This window comes from Convolutriloba macropyga, chromosome 12 (genome assembly GCF_964194025.1).
Source record: "Convolutriloba macropyga chromosome 12, txConMacr16.3, whole genome shotgun sequence".
NCBI classification, from domain to species: domain Eukaryota; kingdom Metazoa; phylum Xenacoelomorpha; order Acoela; family Convolutidae; genus Convolutriloba; species Convolutriloba macropyga.
Window position 1 is genome coordinate 21,159,174 of NC_134479.1, and position 20,551 is coordinate 21,179,724.

The 20,551-nt window shown below is 38.7% G+C and overlaps 1 protein-coding gene across 6 annotated transcripts in view; it reads right to left on the minus strand.

Moving 5' to 3' along the window:
• LOC142351140 (uncharacterized) overlaps positions 1-20,551 on the minus strand; it is a 60,651-nt gene that overhangs the window by 14,817 nt on the left and 25,283 nt on the right. For all 6 annotated transcript variants that reach the window (XM_075403249.1, XM_075403254.1, XM_075403250.1 and 3 more), the window contains exons 5-6: positions 17,541-17,717; positions 11,755-11,932 (exon numbers count right to left, since the gene is read on the minus strand). In XM_075403249.1, the coding sequence (XP_075259364.1) occupies positions 11,755-11,932; positions 17,541-17,717 (355 nt within the window). The remainder of the gene's footprint in view (positions 1-11,754; positions 11,933-17,540; positions 17,718-20,551) is intronic.

Sequence of the window (20,551 nt, forward strand, 5' to 3'; positions counted from 1 at the left end):
AATCAACAAATAAATACAAAAACCTGCCCAATTGGTTCAATGAAAAACTTAAAAATTTAAGGACGAAAAGGAACAAAGCACATGAAGACTGGATGAAAGATAAGTCGAATTTTAGTGCTAAAGAAAAATTCAAAGACGCCAGATTGCAATTTGAAAAGAATTTTAGACTAACAAAAGCCATGTACTATAAGAATAAGTTCACATCTTTTAAAAGGGATAAACGACAAATATACAATATGCTAAATGAGCTCACTGGTAAAAAAAAATGAAAGCAAAAAAATACCAATACTCGAGTCATGCAGGAATAACGTTGAAAATCCTTCATTGCGGGATAATGCTGCGGTCTTTAATAAATTGTTTGCCAATATTGGTTCTGAGATAAGTGAACATCTCAATGGAGAATCTGTATGTCTGGTCCCCAGAGCGCAACAATCTATGTTCCTCTTTCAAGCAAAAGAGCGTGAAGTTGCTGAAATAATCAATAATCTGGAAAATAAGTTCTCAAGCGGTGATGACGATATAAGTAATGTCCTAGTCAAAGTGACGGCACCTGTGACAGCTAGGTATCTGACTTTTCTAATAAATTTGTCGATGAACAAAGGTGAGTTTCCGATAGAACTGAAAAAATGAAAAGTTATACCAATGCATAAAAGCGCGTCTAAACTTGACGAAAATAACTACCGACCAATATCGTTACTAAATGTGTGGAGCAAAATCTATGAAAAAGTTGTTTACAAGCGCGTTTATTCCTACCTAGAAAAATTTTCGTTACTATACTGTAAGCAATTCAGATTTCGGACTAAACACAGCACGGTTGATGCTCTAGTTGAGTTCACAGAGAAGGTAAGATTCAACAGAACCACAAACGAAGTAAGAACTTTTTTTCTTGATCTTAGTAAGGCTTTTGACACGATTGATCATAACCTACTCATCCGTAAATTGGAAAACTATGGAATAAGAGGTAACTCTCTTAATTGGTTCAAATCTTATTTGAAAGGCCGAATACAGCGAGTAAATAATGTGTCATCTGGATGGGAAGAGATTGTTTGCGGTGTTCCAGAAGGCTCAATATTAGGTCCTCTACTGTTTATTATATATGTAAACGACATGCCTCTAGTTTGCAGACACTTAGAAGCTATACTTTTTGCAGATGATACAAACCTTTCTGCAATTGGACTACACTGCGTGGATATCGAGGAAGATATTAAAAAGTTAACGATTGGCTAAATTCCAATAAATTAGTAGTGAATGTATCAAAAACAATTCAAATGAATATACGAACTAATAAAAAGACAAGCGATTCGGAGCAAAGATTCTCTCTAAACTCTGCTTTCATTGAAAATAAACCAGTATGTAAATATTTGTGTGTTACCATTGACTCGAAATTATCCTTCCTTAGTCATATACAATCCGTAAGAGAAAAATTAAGCAAACAGTCCGGTCTTGTGTCGAAACTGAGACATTTTGTTCCTAGGGCTCAATTAATTGATTACTACAAAACGTGCATCAATCCCATTATTCAATACGGTGTCCTTGTTTATGCATGTTGCAGTTATACATCACTGCTACCTATCTTCACTTTGCAAAAAAAGATCTTGAAGTTCATCTACTTCAGAAGGAAAAGCGATACATGTGAAGATATTTTCGTCAATCACTCAATTCTTTCAGTTTCCGAATTGCACCTTTATGAGTTACTAAAATTTGTTTTAAGAGCTTTGAATGGACTCCACAGTGAATCTTTTTGTAATGACATATTTTCCTATAACTATTCAAAAGTCACAACAAGATTGTCAAAATCAAATCTAATAGCTCAATATTGCGGCTGAGCTTAACAACTCAGAAATCAAATTGAATAGCGCTTCAAGGTCATTTCAAGCCTTAAAGCTAGAATAGTGTGACAAGCGAAATTTAATGCTACATTCTATCGAAGCCAAACGGATTTGTTCATTTTGTTCAACATTTATATTTAGCAACTATTATTAGTACACAATCGTCATTCATGAAGTCAAACTATAACTCAAACTCGAACTACCTCAACAACCAGCAAAACAATACTACGACTCAACAATATTGCATCAGATTCTTTGCGATTGGATTGCGAATCAACCTGTTATTGATACAGAATATTCGACAAAACTTCTACATGGTTAATAAATTTCCCATGACATCAAATTTACACTGAAAAAGTGACGTGATGGAAAAGTGTTCACATTCTGTCGACATTATTATCTACAACCAATCAACAGTTGACTTTGACATGTAAATCCACGTGACTAGCAGCATAAAAGGAGCTTGAAAAACTACCAAAAATCAGTTGAAATTTGCAATTTTGGGTATATTAAACTGACATACAGTGCGTATTGAAGCACACTTTCTTGAGCGGTAAATTACTTGTTATCGTGTCTTGTTTCTGTAGATCATATTAGTGATTGTACAGTTTTAACTTTACTTTGACTTGTGAAAAGAGAATTAACTTTGATATTCTCAAAATTTTCTTTCTGAGGAACGAAGTTCCTAAGTAAGAGAAACTTTGTGCAAAGCATAAAGTCGGTTTCTCTTACTGGCTTTAACGAAGCCGATTCTAGTTCAACATTGGTGTTACTGAAACCAATAGAGAGACTTGCTAACATTAAAGTTAGAAAATTATTATTATTGTCAGATTTCCAACTTGTAAGACCTACTGTTTTACAACTGCTAATTGTAGCAGGTTGAAACTTTGCATAGTTATAGCCAAGTTATAGGGCTACAATTTGTAGGAACGGGAATTCCTAAATTCGGTTTATAACTTGAGTTATTAACAAAAACTCAACAAAAATTTATTGTTTCAATTTGAATTATTTTGTTATTTTGAGAGAAACAAGATTGTTAAACAGCAAAGCTGAGCGATTAGTTATCAGGAGTAATTGAGCAACAAGTAATGCAACGGTACTCTACAGTATAGCGGATAATACAGTTCACAAAAAGTTAACTGCAAAAACACAATATCCGGACAGATTTGAAACCGCTGAAACGAACTGGGCGGTGTAAAGTTTTCCTTGACTTTGATAGGAGAGCAGCCGTTACATTTGGTCCGCCGACCCGGACAGTGGAAGGCAAACTGCTGTCCAATCTGATGAAGAGAGTGCCGAAGGCACCCCCCAAAGAGAATCAAACAAATCAACAGCACAACGCCAGTGAGGCAGAGCGAAAGTTCCGAGTGCACTTCACAAATTACGTTGAAGAACTAACCTCGCTTAAAAGGAACAAGCAAAGCAAACAGCAACCAGGCAATTCGAGCACAACCAGCAGAGAAGAGCTTCAATCAACAGCTCACAGGTACGACAAGAGATTCCGAGACTTAGTGGAAGAAGTCAACACTAAAAGAAGTCTTGGCTACGAAATTATTGAAGATTCAGATCGACCCAACAAACTAAAGGTCCTCTACCAACAGACTGTTCACCTTCTAGAGGAAGAAATACCCAAGCAACTGCAGCGTCGAAACAAGCTTGTACCCTATCAAGCTAATTTCGTTGAAGAGCATCTGAAAGAAGCAAGGAAGTGCAAAGCAAGTTTGGACTATCATTGGCTTGCATATATAAGCAAAGGCACGCAACCGGAAATGAATGCAGAGCAAAGCAACGCAACCCAAGCAGTGAACGACAACGAGAGCAACAACTACCAAACAGACAACCCAGTTGCTCAAACAGTGCAAAATGGAGCAACACCAAGTGGCCAAGAAACGGAGAATGTTTCGGAAACATCTTCAGCAAAGCAAAGGCGAGAGGAAAGGATGAAGAAATTCGATATCGAGTTCGAAACCAAGATGCGACTCGAACAAGCACGGTTCGAGCGAAGGAAGCTAGAGCTGGAAATGCAAATGAAGGAACTGGAAACCAAGCATCAACTGCTGGAGGAAGAGCGTGAGCTAGAGCGCAAAGTGAAGAGAACAGCATTAGAGAACGATGATGCTCGCTCCCAATCAACTGGTGCTCGAGACAAATCGCCTTTCAACTGGACCCCCAAGAAAAGAGATGTCTCTGACTGGACCAGCAGAATCGACAACCTTCTAACACCAGATCGATCAACAACTCGCTTCGAAGTAACCCCTGAAGTGAACAGGCAAAGTCACTTCTCACGATATCGCAGTTCACGAGACCGATCCTCAAGTGTTGAAGACCGAGACGTTTCCCCCAGAGCTGGTCTATTACGATACAACACGGGCTATTCAGGTAGTAGTAGCCTACCAAAGCTGAAGTTGAACAACTTCGATGGAAACCCTCTCGAATGGCCGGAGTGGTCTAGTATGTTCATTGCTACAGTGGATCAACGACCAATACCAGACTCAGAGAAGATGAGCCATCTGAAGACTCTACTGACAGGCAAGGCAAGGTCAGCAATCTCTGGAATGGGCTATTCTGGACAATTCTATGGTGCTGCATGGAATATTCTGGAGAGGAAATTTGGAAGGCCTCATGTGATCATTGATGCACAACTGGAGAGCCTTCGCAAAGCAAGTCAGGTTAAACCACACGACTCAACAGGTCTGATCAGTTTCTCAGTTATTGTTTCGAACTTTGTGAATGTGCTCAAAGAGTACAAGCAGATTGGTGATCTGCAATCAAGCTCGACACTGTATATGGCAGTAGATAAGCTACCCCAAGTTCTCAAAGAGAAGTGGTGGTTCTATGTTGATGATAAAGATGAAGATTGGCCTGATCTGATTATGTTTGAAAAATGGCTATCTAGGATAGCTTTCGTGCACGAAGGGTTTTCAGCTTTCAAGGGAGAGCGAAGAGAAGAAGACCGAAGAAGCACAAATAGAGACAAACGGTTCTCGAAAACGTCGAACTTCAGTGCAAGTTCCAACGTGAAAGAAACGAAGCAAACGCCAAGTGATCACTGTCCGCTAGCTGATGGCACTCATAAAATATGGAACTGTCCACTATTCAGAAACATGAGTGTGAATGATCGGTACGCAGCAGTGAGAAAGCAACGCTTATGTTACGGATGTCTAGGCAAAGGGCATGCAATCAAAGATTGTAAAGTCAACGCGTGCGGTATCAATGGATGCATCAAGAAGCACAACCGATTGCTACACTCAGAAAACCAAATGGACGAGGGCAATCACGCGGTCAACGTAAGCGCAGCAACAATCAACCAGAGTAACGAAGTTACTAGCTTTCTTCAGATAGTTCCTGTCTCAATACAGAGCGGTGGCAACAGGCTGAACACATATGCTTTCCTCGATAGTGGATCAACGGTTTCATTCATCGATCAAAGTGTGCAAGAGAAGTTACGAGCCCAAGGCACCGATGTGACGCTCAACATAGCTGGCATACACGGAACGAAGGATCTGAAGACAGAAAAGGTCCCTCTAAAAATAAAGGGAGTACATTCAAAAGTGCATTCAATCGAAGCGTTTGCACACCCGTCAATCTCCTTGGGAAACACAAACTACAACTACAACAAGCTGAAGCAAAGCTTCAACCACTTGAGTGTTTTACCCAACAAAAGCTTCAACTTGATGGAAGTTGGCATCATCCTTGGTCAAGATGCTTATGAGCTACAACGCCCATTGGACTATAAGATAGGAACACGAAGTGAACCTTTCGCCGTTCTAACAGAGCTAGGATGGGTAGTCAGTGGACCCATGTCGGGCAAAAGAAGACAAAATGTTTGTCATTTCGCCTTCACTGAAGATGTGGAAAGTGGCTGAGAATATCCAAACCTGGTGGGACATAGAAACCTATGCTTCCAAAATCAACGTCGTCAGTTAGTCAAAAAAGGAACTGCAGGCACAAAAGATGCTAGAGAGTACGACAGAGTTCACAGGCGAGCGGTACGAAGTGGGAATGCTGTGGAGTGAACCAGAGCCAAACCTACCGAACAACTACAGCTCAGCCTTGGGTCAGCTTTACTCACTGGAGCGAAGATTCCAAAGGGACCCAAACCTGAAGAATTTGTATCAACAGTCAATAGATACAGATGTGGAAAAAGGATTCGTAAAGATATTGGACGAGTCCGAAGTGAAAGGCACCTTCGGGAAAGAATGGTATTTGCCCCACCATCCAGTGCTAAACCCGAACAAGCCTGGCAAAGTAAGACGTGTTTGCAATGCCGCATCCAAGTACAAAGAAGTATGCCTAAATGATAAGCTACTAGCAGGACCTGATCTGCTACATGGGTTGATTGGAACAATATTCAGATTCCGTGAAGGACCAATAGCCCTGACAGCTGACATCGAATCGATGTTTCTACAAGTGCAAGTTCCCGAACAGGATAGAAGTTGCTTGAGGTTCTTATGGCGTCCTAGAACAAACGAACCTGTTCAGATATACGAATATCAGCGTCACGTATTTGGAGCTAAGAGTTCTCCAACTTGTGCGAACTATGCTCTCAAGCGAGTGGGACTGGACAACGAAAAAGAGTATCCAATAGCAACCAAGGCAATACAAAACAACTTCTACATGGACGATTTCATCAAATCGGTAGAAACCCCTGAAGAAGCAATTCAAGTCTTCAATCAGCTACAACCTCTTCTCTCACAACATGGATTTGAATTGAAGAAGTGGATAAGCAACAACGATGCAGTTACCAAAGCAATCCCAGAAGACTTGAAGTCAATCAGCAACACAAAGCAAGTCGAATTGGGACCCAGTACGGAGGGATCCTCAGTGCTAGGACTACAATGGACCGTTACTGATGATAGCCTTCAAGTATGCAGAGGTACAAACAAGGAAGTTGAAGCACCTATAACCCAGAGGAAGATTCTGTCACTGGTATCTTCAGTATTCGACCCGATCGGATTGTTTGCTCCGTTCAGTGTTCATATGAGACTTCTGAAAGGCATCTGGACTAAGAATGGACAACATTGGGACAACGAAGTGGAACCTAGTGAAGAAGAAGAATTCCTGAGATGGAAAGAACAACTTCCAATAGTGGCTGAAACAAGCATCGATAGAAGGTACTTCAACAGAGAGAGGGATAAAGCCGAACTTCATGTGTTTGCTGACGCATCTGAAGACACGATGTGTGCAGTGGCCTATCTACGTTCACAACCAAAAGAGTACTCAGCTGACTTAACATTTGTCATTGGAAAATGCAGAGTGGCACCGATGAGGCATCTTTCAATACCGCGATTGGAATTGCAAGCAGCAGTCATGGCAGTGAGGTTGAAAGAACAGATAGTCAAGGAACATGAAATGAAGATAAATAGTTGCAGTTTTTGGTCAGACTCAACTACGGTACTGCAGTGGATACACAGTTCCCATCGCAAACAACAAGTGTTTGTGGCCAATCGAGTAGCTGAGATACTAGATACAACTGATGTTTCACAGTGGAAACATGTGAGCAGTATCAACAACCCAGCTGACATTGGCACGAGAGCAATCAACATTGAAGAACTCAAGAGAAGTGAGTGGCTCACTGGGCCGGCCTGGTTGAAGCGACCAGAAAGCGAATGGCCACAGCAGGTGAACCTCATATTTGCCTCAGATGAAGAGAATATACCCTCGTCAGTCTTCATAATACAGGCTGAAGAGAAGAAATCTGTTATCCAGTGGGAACGATTCAGTAACTTCAACAGACTAGTAAATACAGTGGCATACGTACAGCGAGCATTGAACAAAGACAAACTTGCAACACTCGTAGTCAACATTGAAGAAAGAGAAAAAGCAAAAGCAACAATCTTCAAGTTACTACAACAAGAACAGTTTGGTGAAGAGATGAAATCTCTCAAAGCTGAAAAGGAAATTCCAAAAGTCAGCAAAATTCTACAATTCTCCCCCTTCCTAGATGAAGAAGGACTTATTCGAGCCAAAGGCAGAATAGGCAAGAGCCAATTGGATTTCAATGCAAAGCATCCAATTTTGCTACATTGGAAACATCATGCGGTTGAATTATTCTTGCGAAACGAGCACAAGGACAATCAACACGAGGGCACTGAGCATGTAAGAAACATTGTTCAGCAGAAGATTTGGATCCTAGGCATACGGAACGCCTTAAGATCAATCAAGAACAAGTGTGTTACTTGCAGAAAAGGCAGAGCACAAACGATAGCACCAGTCATGACAGATCTACCCGAAGAGCGGTTAGATGCTTCAACAGCCTTTACAAACGTTGGAGTTGACTACTTTGGCCCTTTCATTGTGAAGATTGGGCGAAGAAATGAAAAGCGATGGTGTTGTCTCTTTACTTGTCTAACTATGAGAGCGGTGCATATAGAAGCGGTACCTAAGTTGGACACTGATAGTTGTCTCAATGCAATAATGAGATTTATTGCTCGAAGAGGCAAACCAAGTACGATCATCAGCGACAACGGGACAAACTTTGTTGGAGCTGAAAGAGAATTTGCAGAATACGTTGCGGCATGGAACAAAGAAGGGATCGAAGAACATCTAATTCAACGAGGAATCAGATGGAAATTCAACCCACCCGCAGCACCCCACTTTGGAGGAGTATGGGAGCGGTTGGTGAGAAGTTGCAAGAAAGCAATGTATGCAGTGTTGGGGAACAGATCAATTACCGAGGACGTTCTTTCAACAACGATGTGTATTGTTGAGCAGACATTGAACGCAAGACCTTTGACTCCAGTCAGTTCAGATGTTAATGACTTAGAAGCATTGACCCCCAATCACTTCTTGCTTGGCAACAAGAACGTTTGCTTACCCTACCTACCATGCGCGGAGGAATTTGTCGATCATCGAAAGCTCTTTCGACAAACTCAAGCCTATGCAAATCTCATATGGGACAGATTTCGGAAAGAATATCTGCCAACTCTGAATAATCGACAAAAATGGCGATCTACAGCGAACGAAACCCTTAAAGAAGGCGATCTCGTTTGGTTGGTCGAAGACAGCGATAAGCGTGGATATTACAACCTAGGTCGAGTTACGCAGACCATCGATGGATCTGACGGTGTGATTCGATCAGCGATAGTTCGAACGAACGACGGAGTGTACAAGAGACCAATAGTGAAGCTCGCCCCAGTACTACCTGGAAAAGATGTTTTCGCGATGGAAAACAGGGCCGGCGATATTGCGGCTGAGCTTAACAACTCAGAAATCAAATTGAATAGCGCTTCAAGGTCATTTCAAGCCTTAAAGCTAGAATAGTGTGACAAGCGAAATTTAATGCTACATTCTATCGAAGCCAAACGGATTTGTTCATTTTGTTCAACATTTATATTTAGCAACTATTATTAGTACACAATCGTCATTCATGAAGTCAAACTATAACGCAAACTCGAACTACCTCAACAACCAGCAAAACAATACTACGACTCAACAATATTGCATCAGATTCTTTGCGATTGGATTGCGAATCAACCTGTTATTGATACAGAATATTCGACAAAACTTCTACATGGTAAATAAATTTCCCATGACATCAAATTTACACTGAAAAAGTGACGTGATGGAAAAGTGTTCACATTCTGTCGACATTATTATCTACAACCAATCAACAGTTGACTTTGACATGTAAATCCACGTGACTAGCAGCATAAAAGGAGCTTGAAATACTACCAAAAATCAGTTGAAATTTGCAATTTTGGGTATATTAAACTGACATACAGTGCGTATTGAAGCACACTTTCTTGAGCGGTAAATTACTTGTTATCGTGTCTTGTTTCTGTAGATCATATTAGTGATTGTACAGTTTTAACTTTACTTTGACTTGTGAAAAGAGAATTAACTTTGATATTCTCAAAATTTTCTTTCTGAGGAACGAAGTTCCTAAGTAAGAGAAACTTTGTGCAAAGCATAAAGTCAGTTTCTCTTACTGGCTTTAACGAAGCCGATTCTAGTTCAACATTGGTGTTACTGAAACCAATAGAGAGACTTGCTAACATTAAAGTTAGAAAATTATTATTATTGTCAGATTTCCAACTTGTAAGACCTACTGTTTTACAACTGCTAATTGCAGCAGGTTGAAACTTTGCATAGTTATAGCCAAGTTATAGGGCTACAATTTGTAGGAACGGGAATTCCTAAATTCGGTTTATAACTTGAGTTATTAACAAAAACTCAACAAAAATTTATTGTTTCAATTTGAATTATTTTGTTATTTTGAGAGAAACAAGATTGTTAAACAGCAAAGCTGAGCGATTAGTTATCAGGAGTAATTGAGCAACAAGTAATGCAACGGTAATCTACAGTATAGCGGATAATACAGTTCACAAAAAGTTAACTGCAAAAACACAATATCCGGACAGATTTGAAACCGCTGAAACGAACTGGGCGGTGTAAAGTTTTCCTTGACTTTGATAGGAGAGCAGCCGTTACACTCAACCAAAGTGTCGAAACAAACTTGAGCGTTTCTCCATAAAATTACGGGCCTCTAAATTGTAGAATAAGTTAAAAACAATAGGCATAATTCCATCTGATCTTGATCTAAATTCTGTCCAGAAAGTAACGGACTTCTGTCATCACCTCAAAAATTCGTACCTCGTCTGTAACAATGAACTGTCTAAATTCGTATTTAGTTTGTAGTGTGACTTAGCAGGAGCTCTTCTCGGAGATCAACAGGCATCTGACCAGTTAATTACTTAAGTATTGATCGCTTTTTTTTTGGGAGACGAAGTAGTTGATCACTGCCTGGGGCCCAAAGCAGCTCATAGAGATGTCTTCCCGGCACACTGATTTTTACTTCTGGTCCCAAATTCACCCAAAGCGCCAAATGTTTTGTTTTTATTGGCGCGAAAGACTAGTTCCCCTGCTGTGACGTGGTTTCAAGAGCTTTTATCTGGGTATTGTGCTGCCCGTTTTAAATTTTAATTCAATTTTTTTATATATAATAGATTAAGTAAGGTAAATTACACCAACCTTTTGGTTTATCCCTTCCTCTTTTAACCTTTGGATACTAAGCATGTAAAGGTTTTAAGAATGCTGACGATGCAGTTGCTAGGTGTTTTAGGAATGCTGACGATGTCGTTATGCTGGGGGTCATGTTGCGCATTTTAATTTATGACTCAAATGGTTTTAAAAGATTAAGGAAGTCAATCTACTCTAATCATTAAGTTTATCCTTTCCTTAATTACCAATTTGATACTAAGAAAGTAAAGGTGTTAAAATTAATGCTTAGCTTGATTCAATGATTCTAGCATTATACCAGGTTGCTGCTAATTTAGTAATATTTGTTGTTAATTAATAATTTTCCGTCTGTACTATATACGCTGTGTAAAATTTACTTCTTGAATTCTTGATCTATCGCCTGGGCAAACTGAAAAGAAGTTCACAGTGACTCGTTGTTTGTCCCTTCCATCTGTAAATATTGTTGATTTTGCTAGTGTATTGTTAATACGTATGAGATGGATAAATAAATCTTCTTCTTCTTCTTCAACTCTGGGATACACTTTGCATTAAGATACTGCTTTTCTGCATATTTCTCATACATTCCGCAACTCAAATACAAGCAATAGTTTGCTGAATCTTTTCCATTTGTGCCTCCCTCAGCTTAGTGGGTTCATATTATTTGCACCCTCAGACGCACGTGGCATATGTTCACGATTATTTACTATATATTGGCACGCGCTGTGTAATTGGGGGAGGGCACAAACGGAAAAGATCCAGCTTTCTTTATAATGCACCAAGACTTCATTTTGTCTCATTTGATTATCTGTATACGTCAATAAATTATTGTGCTGAAAAAATAATTAAGGAACTGAGCTGAGAGGGAAAATAATAGAAACCGAAGTCATAGATTTTTTCTGCAAAATAGGAAACTGAAGTGATAAAATCTCGTTTCCACAAAATACAAGATTGAAGAATGAATTACCTGTAAGGGTACGCGTCGTCGTTCACAGATGATCCGAATAAGAATGGTGGCCTGATAATAAAAATGACTCCAATGGAACTGACGGAAACCAGGAAGACCTGGAACCTCGTCAATTTCTCACCAAATAGCACAAAGGCAAATACAGCTACAAGTAAAGAAGGTCCACACGTCAATATCACTGGATAAATAACGGGCATCTTTTCTAAGTAGGTACTGATGTTTCGCAGAAACAAATCAGAATTATAGGCTCTTTGTACTGAAGTCTTAAAAATTATTTTCCCGGGTAGATTTGTCACCGCTAAGAATTGCTAAAAGATGTAAGATTTGCGGTGAATTTGATTAAAAAGTGTAAGATTTGCGCTCAATGCGATGAATGCGGTGAAAAAAAATTTAAGCGTTGAAATTTTTTTTTCAACGTTCATGCGAAAAAAAATTAACCGCTAAAAATCGCAATTCTTACAAAAAATAACCGCTAAATTGACAGCTAATCTTACAAAGTTTAACCATTGAAATAGTTCTATAAAAAATTCAAGAATAGCTCTGAATAACCAACAACCTCGTAATACTAAAAAAGCAAAATTTATGCCGACCGATTCTCCGAAGAAAATCCTCGACGCAATAAAAACGACAAGAGAAGTCCAACAATAGCCTCAGCTATTGCTTCGAGGCTAATAAAAAAGGCGATGCTGCCAGATAACACGAAAATTCTTAGAATTTTAAATACTATATTGAGACAGAAAAGAACAATTTTGACAGAATATCTAAAACTACTACAAAACTCATTTTTAATTTGCAGTGAGCTTTTTTTATGTTTGTCTTCCAAAACAATACTGTCATCCTAAAACCTACGACGTAAAAAGTACAGCAAAAAAACAGTACCTACATTGATAACACTCTAATGGAAACGTTGAAAGGAGGCTATCATACAAGTACACTTAAGAAATGATTTTATCTTCTTTTCATTTTGCTCTTTTGACTTTCAGCGTGCTCACTTTATTAGGTAAAATCGTTAAAAATTTTGTTCAGTTTAAACAGTCAGTCAGTAAAGCCAGAAATTGAATGGGAAGATTGTGACTTGTGTTATACAAACATCTTGGACAAATAGTAAAACTAAATAAAGTATAGCTCCCTAAATATTAGTAGCTTGAGTCGATCACGGCTGTTAGTAATAACTCATAAAGTAGATTGACAAAATTTTTCAACCAGTCTAGACCTATTTTAACTATGGGCACCTGGGACCTATATTACAAAATCAATAAGAACCAACTGGAGAGCCATAAAAAATATAACCCACAAACGTTGGACTAATGGCTAAAAAAACTATAAAACAACAGGCAGGGGTTCACTTCGATTGTTCCGTCTGCTTCAGGGCAATAAACTCAAACATACTTAGCAGAATGCCGAAAATAGCCACCAATGATTCCCATAACCGCGATTGGGATTGAAAGAAGCAAGTAATTGATTGTTGTAAAAAAAAACTTTTGAAGTGCGAGATTTTGATTAAATTTTGTAGTCAGATATGCTCCTGTTCCTTACTCAGATGATACAGGTCATAGCATCAATACCAATGAACTATAGACCTGGTATCAATGTTCAAAACATAGCTGGCAAATTGCCACAAAATAGCCGCAATAGCTTCATAGATCTGTAGTCTCGAAAAGAAGGTAAAAAAGACAGACCAAAAAAGAAACTTATTCTTTTCATAAAGAGCTGAGATATTAAATTTTGATTAAGAATCTGTATAATTTATTGCTGTTTCTAGTAGCTGCTCTTTAATAACCTTCAATTAGTGACAAGCACTCATTTGACCTTATCTCTTTGAATTAAAGCAAAGAAAAGTCAATTTCAGATTGAGGAGGTCATTTTTGAGAGTGAGTCAAAGTCACGTATGACCAAAAATTTAATCACGCGAATGAACAAAAAACTAGCTCCACTAAAAGTGAAAAATCACGTCACGCACGCAATTCAGTTGAAATTGCAAGAACGAATGAACAAAAAACAGATTTTGAGTGTTGTGACGTCATTTGGTCGAAACAAAAATCTTGACGACGAAATAAATAAAAAAACCAAGAGAAGGCCAATAATAGCCTCAGCTGTCGCTTCGCGGCTATTAATAATGGGTATCTAAAACATGTCTTTATGGGTTCATCCCACTTGGATTTCTGATTTCGCTTTCGATAATGGGAGTATCTGGTGGGACTGAGGAGGAGACTGGGGAGCCAAACTCTTATGATTATGAATCAACCTTGACACGGTGAATTTACGTCTCATCATGTTTCGATGAATCGCATACTTAAAAAGACTAGCAAGGCGTAAAGTTCTACAAGAGCTGCTCAGCCACTTGATACCTTCCAAGTTGTTACACATGTATCCCGTGTTTGAAAACAGCTGGGACTCAGTTGAAAAATTGTAAGAACGCTGCGGTACCTATATAATCGATTGAAACTTTGTTTAAGAGTAATTAAGCATAGCAGGACAATTACTGAAATACAATCCAAAGAAATGGAAAACCGAACTACTAACATGAAATGAAACCCCTAACTATCAACATTTTTACAAAATATTCTTTGATGTCAACAGCACATGACCGCCCAAACAAAGAAAACCATCAGAGCAGAAAAATAAAACCAAACAAACATAGCCGGCAGATTGCCGGAAAATAGCCGCGATAGACGCTTGTGGCCTTCCATGAATTGAAACAACTACAGAAAAAAGATAGACAGATCGACCACCAGTCCTTTAGACAACTACACTTTTTGGGTTAGATTCGGACTGTCAATTTTTTTTACATATACAGTCTATAGGGAAAAGGCGCTACGAGATATTTTTCAAAATTGATATTCGAAATCAAAAGCTGAAGACTAATACTCAAGAACTAGGGCATATAAGTTTGGCACTACTTAGATGCACACTATTTTATGTTCATAAAATTTAAAGTTCCATAAGTGAGTTAAGAAGTCATTTTTGTGAGTGAGGTAAGTCACGCAATTGACCTAAAAGCAGAAATGACGTCAGACACACAAATTTTAACTGCAAAGCAATAGAAGTCACTGAAGTCAATTCCAAGAAGTCAATTCCAAGAAGTCAGGTCGTAAGAATCATCGATGGAGACGACGAATTAAAACAACATAGCAGGACAAGTCCTGAAATACAATCCAAAGAAATGGAAAACCGAACTACTAACATGAAATGAAACCCCTAACTATCAACATTTTTACAAAATATTCTTTGATGTCAACAGCACATGACCGCCCAAACAAAGAAAACCATCAGAGCAGAAAAATAAAACCAAACAAACATAGCCGGCAGATTGCCGGAAAATAGCCGCGATAGACGCTTGTGGCCTTCCATGAATTGAAACAACTACAGAAAAAAGATAGACAGATCGACCACCAGTCCTTTAGACAACTACACTTTTTGGGTTAGATTCGGACTGTCAATTTTTTTTACATATACAGTCTATAGGGAAAAAGCGCTACGAGATATTTTTCAAAATTGATATTCGAAATCAAAAGCTGAAGACTAATACTCAAGAACTAGGGCATATAAGTTTGGCACTACTTAGATGCACACTATTTTATGTTCATAAAATTTAAAGTTCCATAAGTGAGTTAAGAAGTCATTTTTGTGAGTGAGGTAAGTCACGCAATTGACCTAAAAGCAGAAATGACGTCAGACACACAAATTTTAACTGCAAAGCAATAGAAGTCACTGAAGTCAATTCCAAGAAGTCAATTCCAAGAAGTCAGGTCGTAAGAATCATCGATGGAGACGACGAATTAAAACAACATAGCAGGACAAGTCCTGAAATACAATCCAAAGAATTGAATGAAAAACAGAATTCACCTGACCAAAAGATCAATCGAACAATCCCAGCCGAAAAGACAAAGTAGTAGTTGATAAACTAAAACAGTTAAACACTAAACAAACAAAAATCAATGCTAAAACTTTTAACCTGAAGGCCAATTCAATATGATACAATTCAATAAATTCAATTACTCACGCACAAGCCTTGAAAATGATCTACTTGCCACTAAAGGTAGATTATTGAAAAATATGACAAATCGTACAAAAAACTGAAAATTAAAAAATTTAACGTTTCTATATTTTGCAGGAAATTTCAAAACCGTTTGATTGCAATGAAGTTATGTGAAGCAGCCCATTACCAAACTGGAAAACAAATTTGCTGGCCAGCAACCATCGTTACAACCAGAAAAGACAAATTCCAAAAAATTTATAAACAATTCACAATTTAAAAAAATCTTGGTAAAATTAGTAATATTATTATCTTAAGAACCCTTTAATTGTTTCCATAGACTATCCAGTTTCCCTGTTTCAAGCCTTAAATAGTTCCACTGGCTCCAAAATATCGAAAAATTTGGAATATGATAAATTTAAGAAAATTTGAAAAAATCAAATTTCATCAAAATATTGTAAGAATTTGTGATATTGAATAATTGAAAACCATTTCCTTACGACTAGCAACCATGCAGTAACATGTTATCAAACCCTAAAGGAAGTTGCCTGGCAGCATAGGCCAAAAAAACTGAACAAAAGACAAATGTTTTAGAAAACTTGAAAATTGCAATTTCAATCAAAACATTGCTAAAATTCGTGACATTAAAATGTTAATATCTATTTTCATGCCAGAAACATGAATTAATCTATCATCAAACCCTAGAGGAGATTATTGGTCCTTGAGGCTGGAGAAACCTAAAGAACGTCGAAAATTTTCAAAAAAACTTGAAAAAATTTCAAAGATTATCAAAAAAATTGTGATATTGAAATGTTGAAAACCATTGAATGGCCTAAATAAAATTTTCAGTAAACCTAATATCAAACCGTATAGAACGTTTTCTGGCTCCTGGGGCTGGAAAAATTTAAATAATGACAATAGATGTTGAAAAATTTGAAATTGCAAATTCGTGATGATAAAATGTTGAAAATCGATTCATTACCACTAAAAACTATGTAGTAATCTACTATTAAACCCCAGAGGAAGTTTCGTGCCACCTAGAGCTGAAAAAAGTCAAAAAATCAGAAAAATTTTCAAAAAACATGAGAAAAATTGTAAAAATTGGTATGAAATTGCGTGTTTATGTTTGGAGTACCAAAACATACGGCTCATAAAATGGTCATAAAAATAAATATTGGGGTCAAGCGGTTGGTGGGATAGGGTTGGGAGGGCTGAACGATAGAGAGAGAGAGAGAGAGAGTCCAAACACCACGTGGATGAGGGTGGACGGGGAAAGGGGTATTCAAAATGGTATCCATTTAGGCATTCAAAAATGCATCTAAGCACCATTAGAAAACGTGGATGTTAAATGGTAGAACTAAAAAAAAAATCTCTCAAAAACCAAAAGTTTGTTTAAACACCAATCTCTCAATTCACTTTAAAGCACATTGACGCTTTTCGCTCAGCCCCCTTTTCGCTCGCTCTCCTCTAGGGTGACCAAAATCAGATCACGCAGAACGCAAGATGTCCGGAAACAAAAAATTATAAGCAACGTCAAAATAGTCAAGGAAGAATTTTGCATAAGACTCACCTTACTACAGTAATTGATTTAAACTTTGTTTGAAAGCACTTAATCAAACAAAAATTCAAGAAAAAGCTAATCGTCCGTTTTGCATCGCAATAAAGTACCAATAACGCACTTTATTGCACCTTTTAAGCTGTTATGATGACAATACCACCTGTTGTTCTCAAAATCTTCATGATAAGCTAGAGGAGAGATTACTAACATAATTAGGTTTACGCTTTTTAAAGGAAAAAAATGAAAAGATGCCTGAAATATCCCCAAAAGGCATTTCTGGAATGATCCGAAACAAAATTGGCAGAATAATGAACATCACCACCAGTTTAACTGCAATCCCCGTCCAGTTGTTCCGAATAACCGTGGCAGCTCTCTGATCTGAGTTTGTAAGTATTGTAAGAGAAAACTGAATGAAGAACATTGCGATACCTAAAACAGAAAAAGGATGTTAAATGACCTGTACAATTACCCTCAAAAATTTACGCCTAAAACTTTCCTCCTACTTTTCTATGAACAGAAAACCCTACCAGGAATCCGATCAAGCACGTTGCCAGAAACCGTAAGCAAATGTCCCTATTAGAAAATTCAAGAGCAATGCTGCTCATGAAAAGATCAGTCTGAAATGTGGGGAATAATAAGAAAAAGGGCAGCTGAAAACAGGCTACTGTAGGCCTAATGCTGTTCCACTGCGATTACGCAGAAACCACAATTATTATTATTATTGTTGCACATAACCTTGAAACTTCAATCACTAAGTTTTAATCGACTAAAACAGTTGCCTGGTAATGACTGTTCATACTGTTGCGGAGTAAATAAAAGAATATCAACCAATCAGACTCTTGTTGTAGAACAATTACAATTAACGTTTGAAATACTCGAATCTGATTGGTTAATATTCTTTTAGTTACTTTATCTACGGCTCGAAAGATGTTGGGAAAACGGACGAGCGAACGGGCGAGCGGCGGATCTTGCGACTCTATCGGAGCCGTAACGGAGTTCTGTGATCCGAGCTGTAGGGTAAGAACCACAAGGGTTGGTTTTCTCAATTATCCAAACCAAGTCACCGGTCTTAATGTGTTGCTCGGCAGGCGTCTCCCATTTAGAACGCCGGTTCAGCGTCGGTACGTAATCTCTAACCCGACGGGACCAGATCGAATCCTCGCCTTTTTTCAGTAGTACGACGAACAGCTACATAAAACGGTCCGAAGTAGTCAACGCCAGTGTTCGTCAAGGAAGGAGACTGGTAATCAAATTTCTCTTTAGGTAAGTCAGACATGATTGGTCACATAGTTATAGCTTTGAATTCTCTGCACCTTAGAGAGCGGGCTTTGATGAAGCGCAATGATGATTTTAGTTTCCCTACTGTATAGGGTTCCTGAATAATTCATCTTAGGTATTCAACTCCCTGAGGGTACATGTGTGTACAAGGAACAACTTTTCAAAAAGGTGACGTGCATCTAAGACGATGGAATGTTTAACGTTAAAACCAACTTCAATTAACTGCTTGATGCGGCCAGAGGACTGAATAAGTTAATTTGAACAAACGAACGTCGTGTTAAGCGATTCGGCTGCTCCGTTTTACCGATTTTTGTTCAAGAGGAAGCTTTCTTTTGGTTTCAAAGTACTCTCCTTGTGCGAAGTACTGGAGATGACGCTCGGCTTCGTCAAGCTCAGTAGGGTCAGTAATGCTACCATCAAGGTTCCGGTATTCGGCATTTTTCGATGAAAGTCTGCGAACGTATGCGGCAATTCGCAATTTTTTTTGATAAGAACTAAATTTATCAAATGGAAAAAACGACGGAACGGGAATTGTCTGTTTTCAACAGATAAAGACAAATATACAGTGTTTTCCATAGTAATTGCTTTGATGATGCCAAGTTTGATGTTATTCAAGACGTCTTTGTTCGGTACGAACGGCAAACTTGGATTAGTTAATAAAAGTTGACCTTTGACCCATTCTACAAAATTTCGCAAACGCAGTTTGCAACAAATATTTCTGTTTCATTAGAGTTAATCAACTGAAGAACGGTCGTGCTGTCTCTGCCCACATGAGTACTTGGTTAACACTTACAGTTAGTGCCCGAATAACATCGCTTTTCAGCCGATTGGCAAGTAGATCTGCTTGCAAATCGAGTTTTGCGACAGTCATTACTTTCATTTGCGCCAAACGCGATTTCTCCAATACAAACATTATCTCTGTTTTTTTTTCGTTGTCCGTAGGATGCTGGGAACTGTCGACAAACGCAATTCAAGATTATCAAAGTGTCCAGTAAAAATTACTTCGAGAGATTTTGGTGTCTTCAAGCTTCTGTAAGTCCTCACTCCAACCCAAAAACATTAGGACCTTGTCTTGCGGGAGCTCATCATGCCAATGCAGTCGAGCACCGACAGTATACGGTGCGCCAAGACAAAAGCGGTCAAAGACCTTCGACACAAAAGCTAGAATTAAATAGACTTGGTAATAGCGCAGCTGGTACCCGTACTCAGAGCTATGGTCTCATTAGAGTGATCCCACTAGAGTGAGCCCGAGCACGTGCGATGACTCCTGGCATGAAGCAATAACCTCGGGCTCAGCAGATTGCAGAGCACCATTAATTCGATCAGTCAGATTTGACTAATTGATTTCATTTAGATGGAAAAGATATACCAATTCCTTCGATCTATTGTTCGCTTTCAAGAGATTCCCCTGCGTCAAGGTGAAATTGCCATGTAAAAGTTTTCAATTCAAGGACGCCTTTGCTGCTGCCGGTGGAAACTAGGCTATTTCACTCGCAGTGCTTTGTAGAGCATAGTTAGCGCAAGTGGACAAGTCTTTAGCCTAAAGATATGGCGCGTGTATTGATACACTACATTTTTAGTTGTGGGGTGCTCCCGGTACAAAAAACGAATTGATGGTTGGTCTAATGGTAAAACTCCAACCTGCAGAAACGATTCCTTGATGTCAGCAGAGACGGCATATGGCTGTTGCCGGAAGCGGGGAAGTGCATAACTAGGGTTTTGGAGCAGATCAAGGCCAGTAAGGACTTGATCAACGACGCACCGTGAAATTGTGGTGCTCTATTGAGAAACATACGCACCTTACCCCCCCCCCGGCTAGTTTGGGTTTAAAACCGGATGGTTCGCCAGGTACCACTCTTCACCGGACGGGTTCTCCACCTTGTGAGCATCCGCAAGCTCAATTACGTACCTTTGTGTAGATCTCCGTGATGGGACTATTATAATTCTCACTAAGGTCTTCATCTTTGGCCAACCGTTTTTCAAGA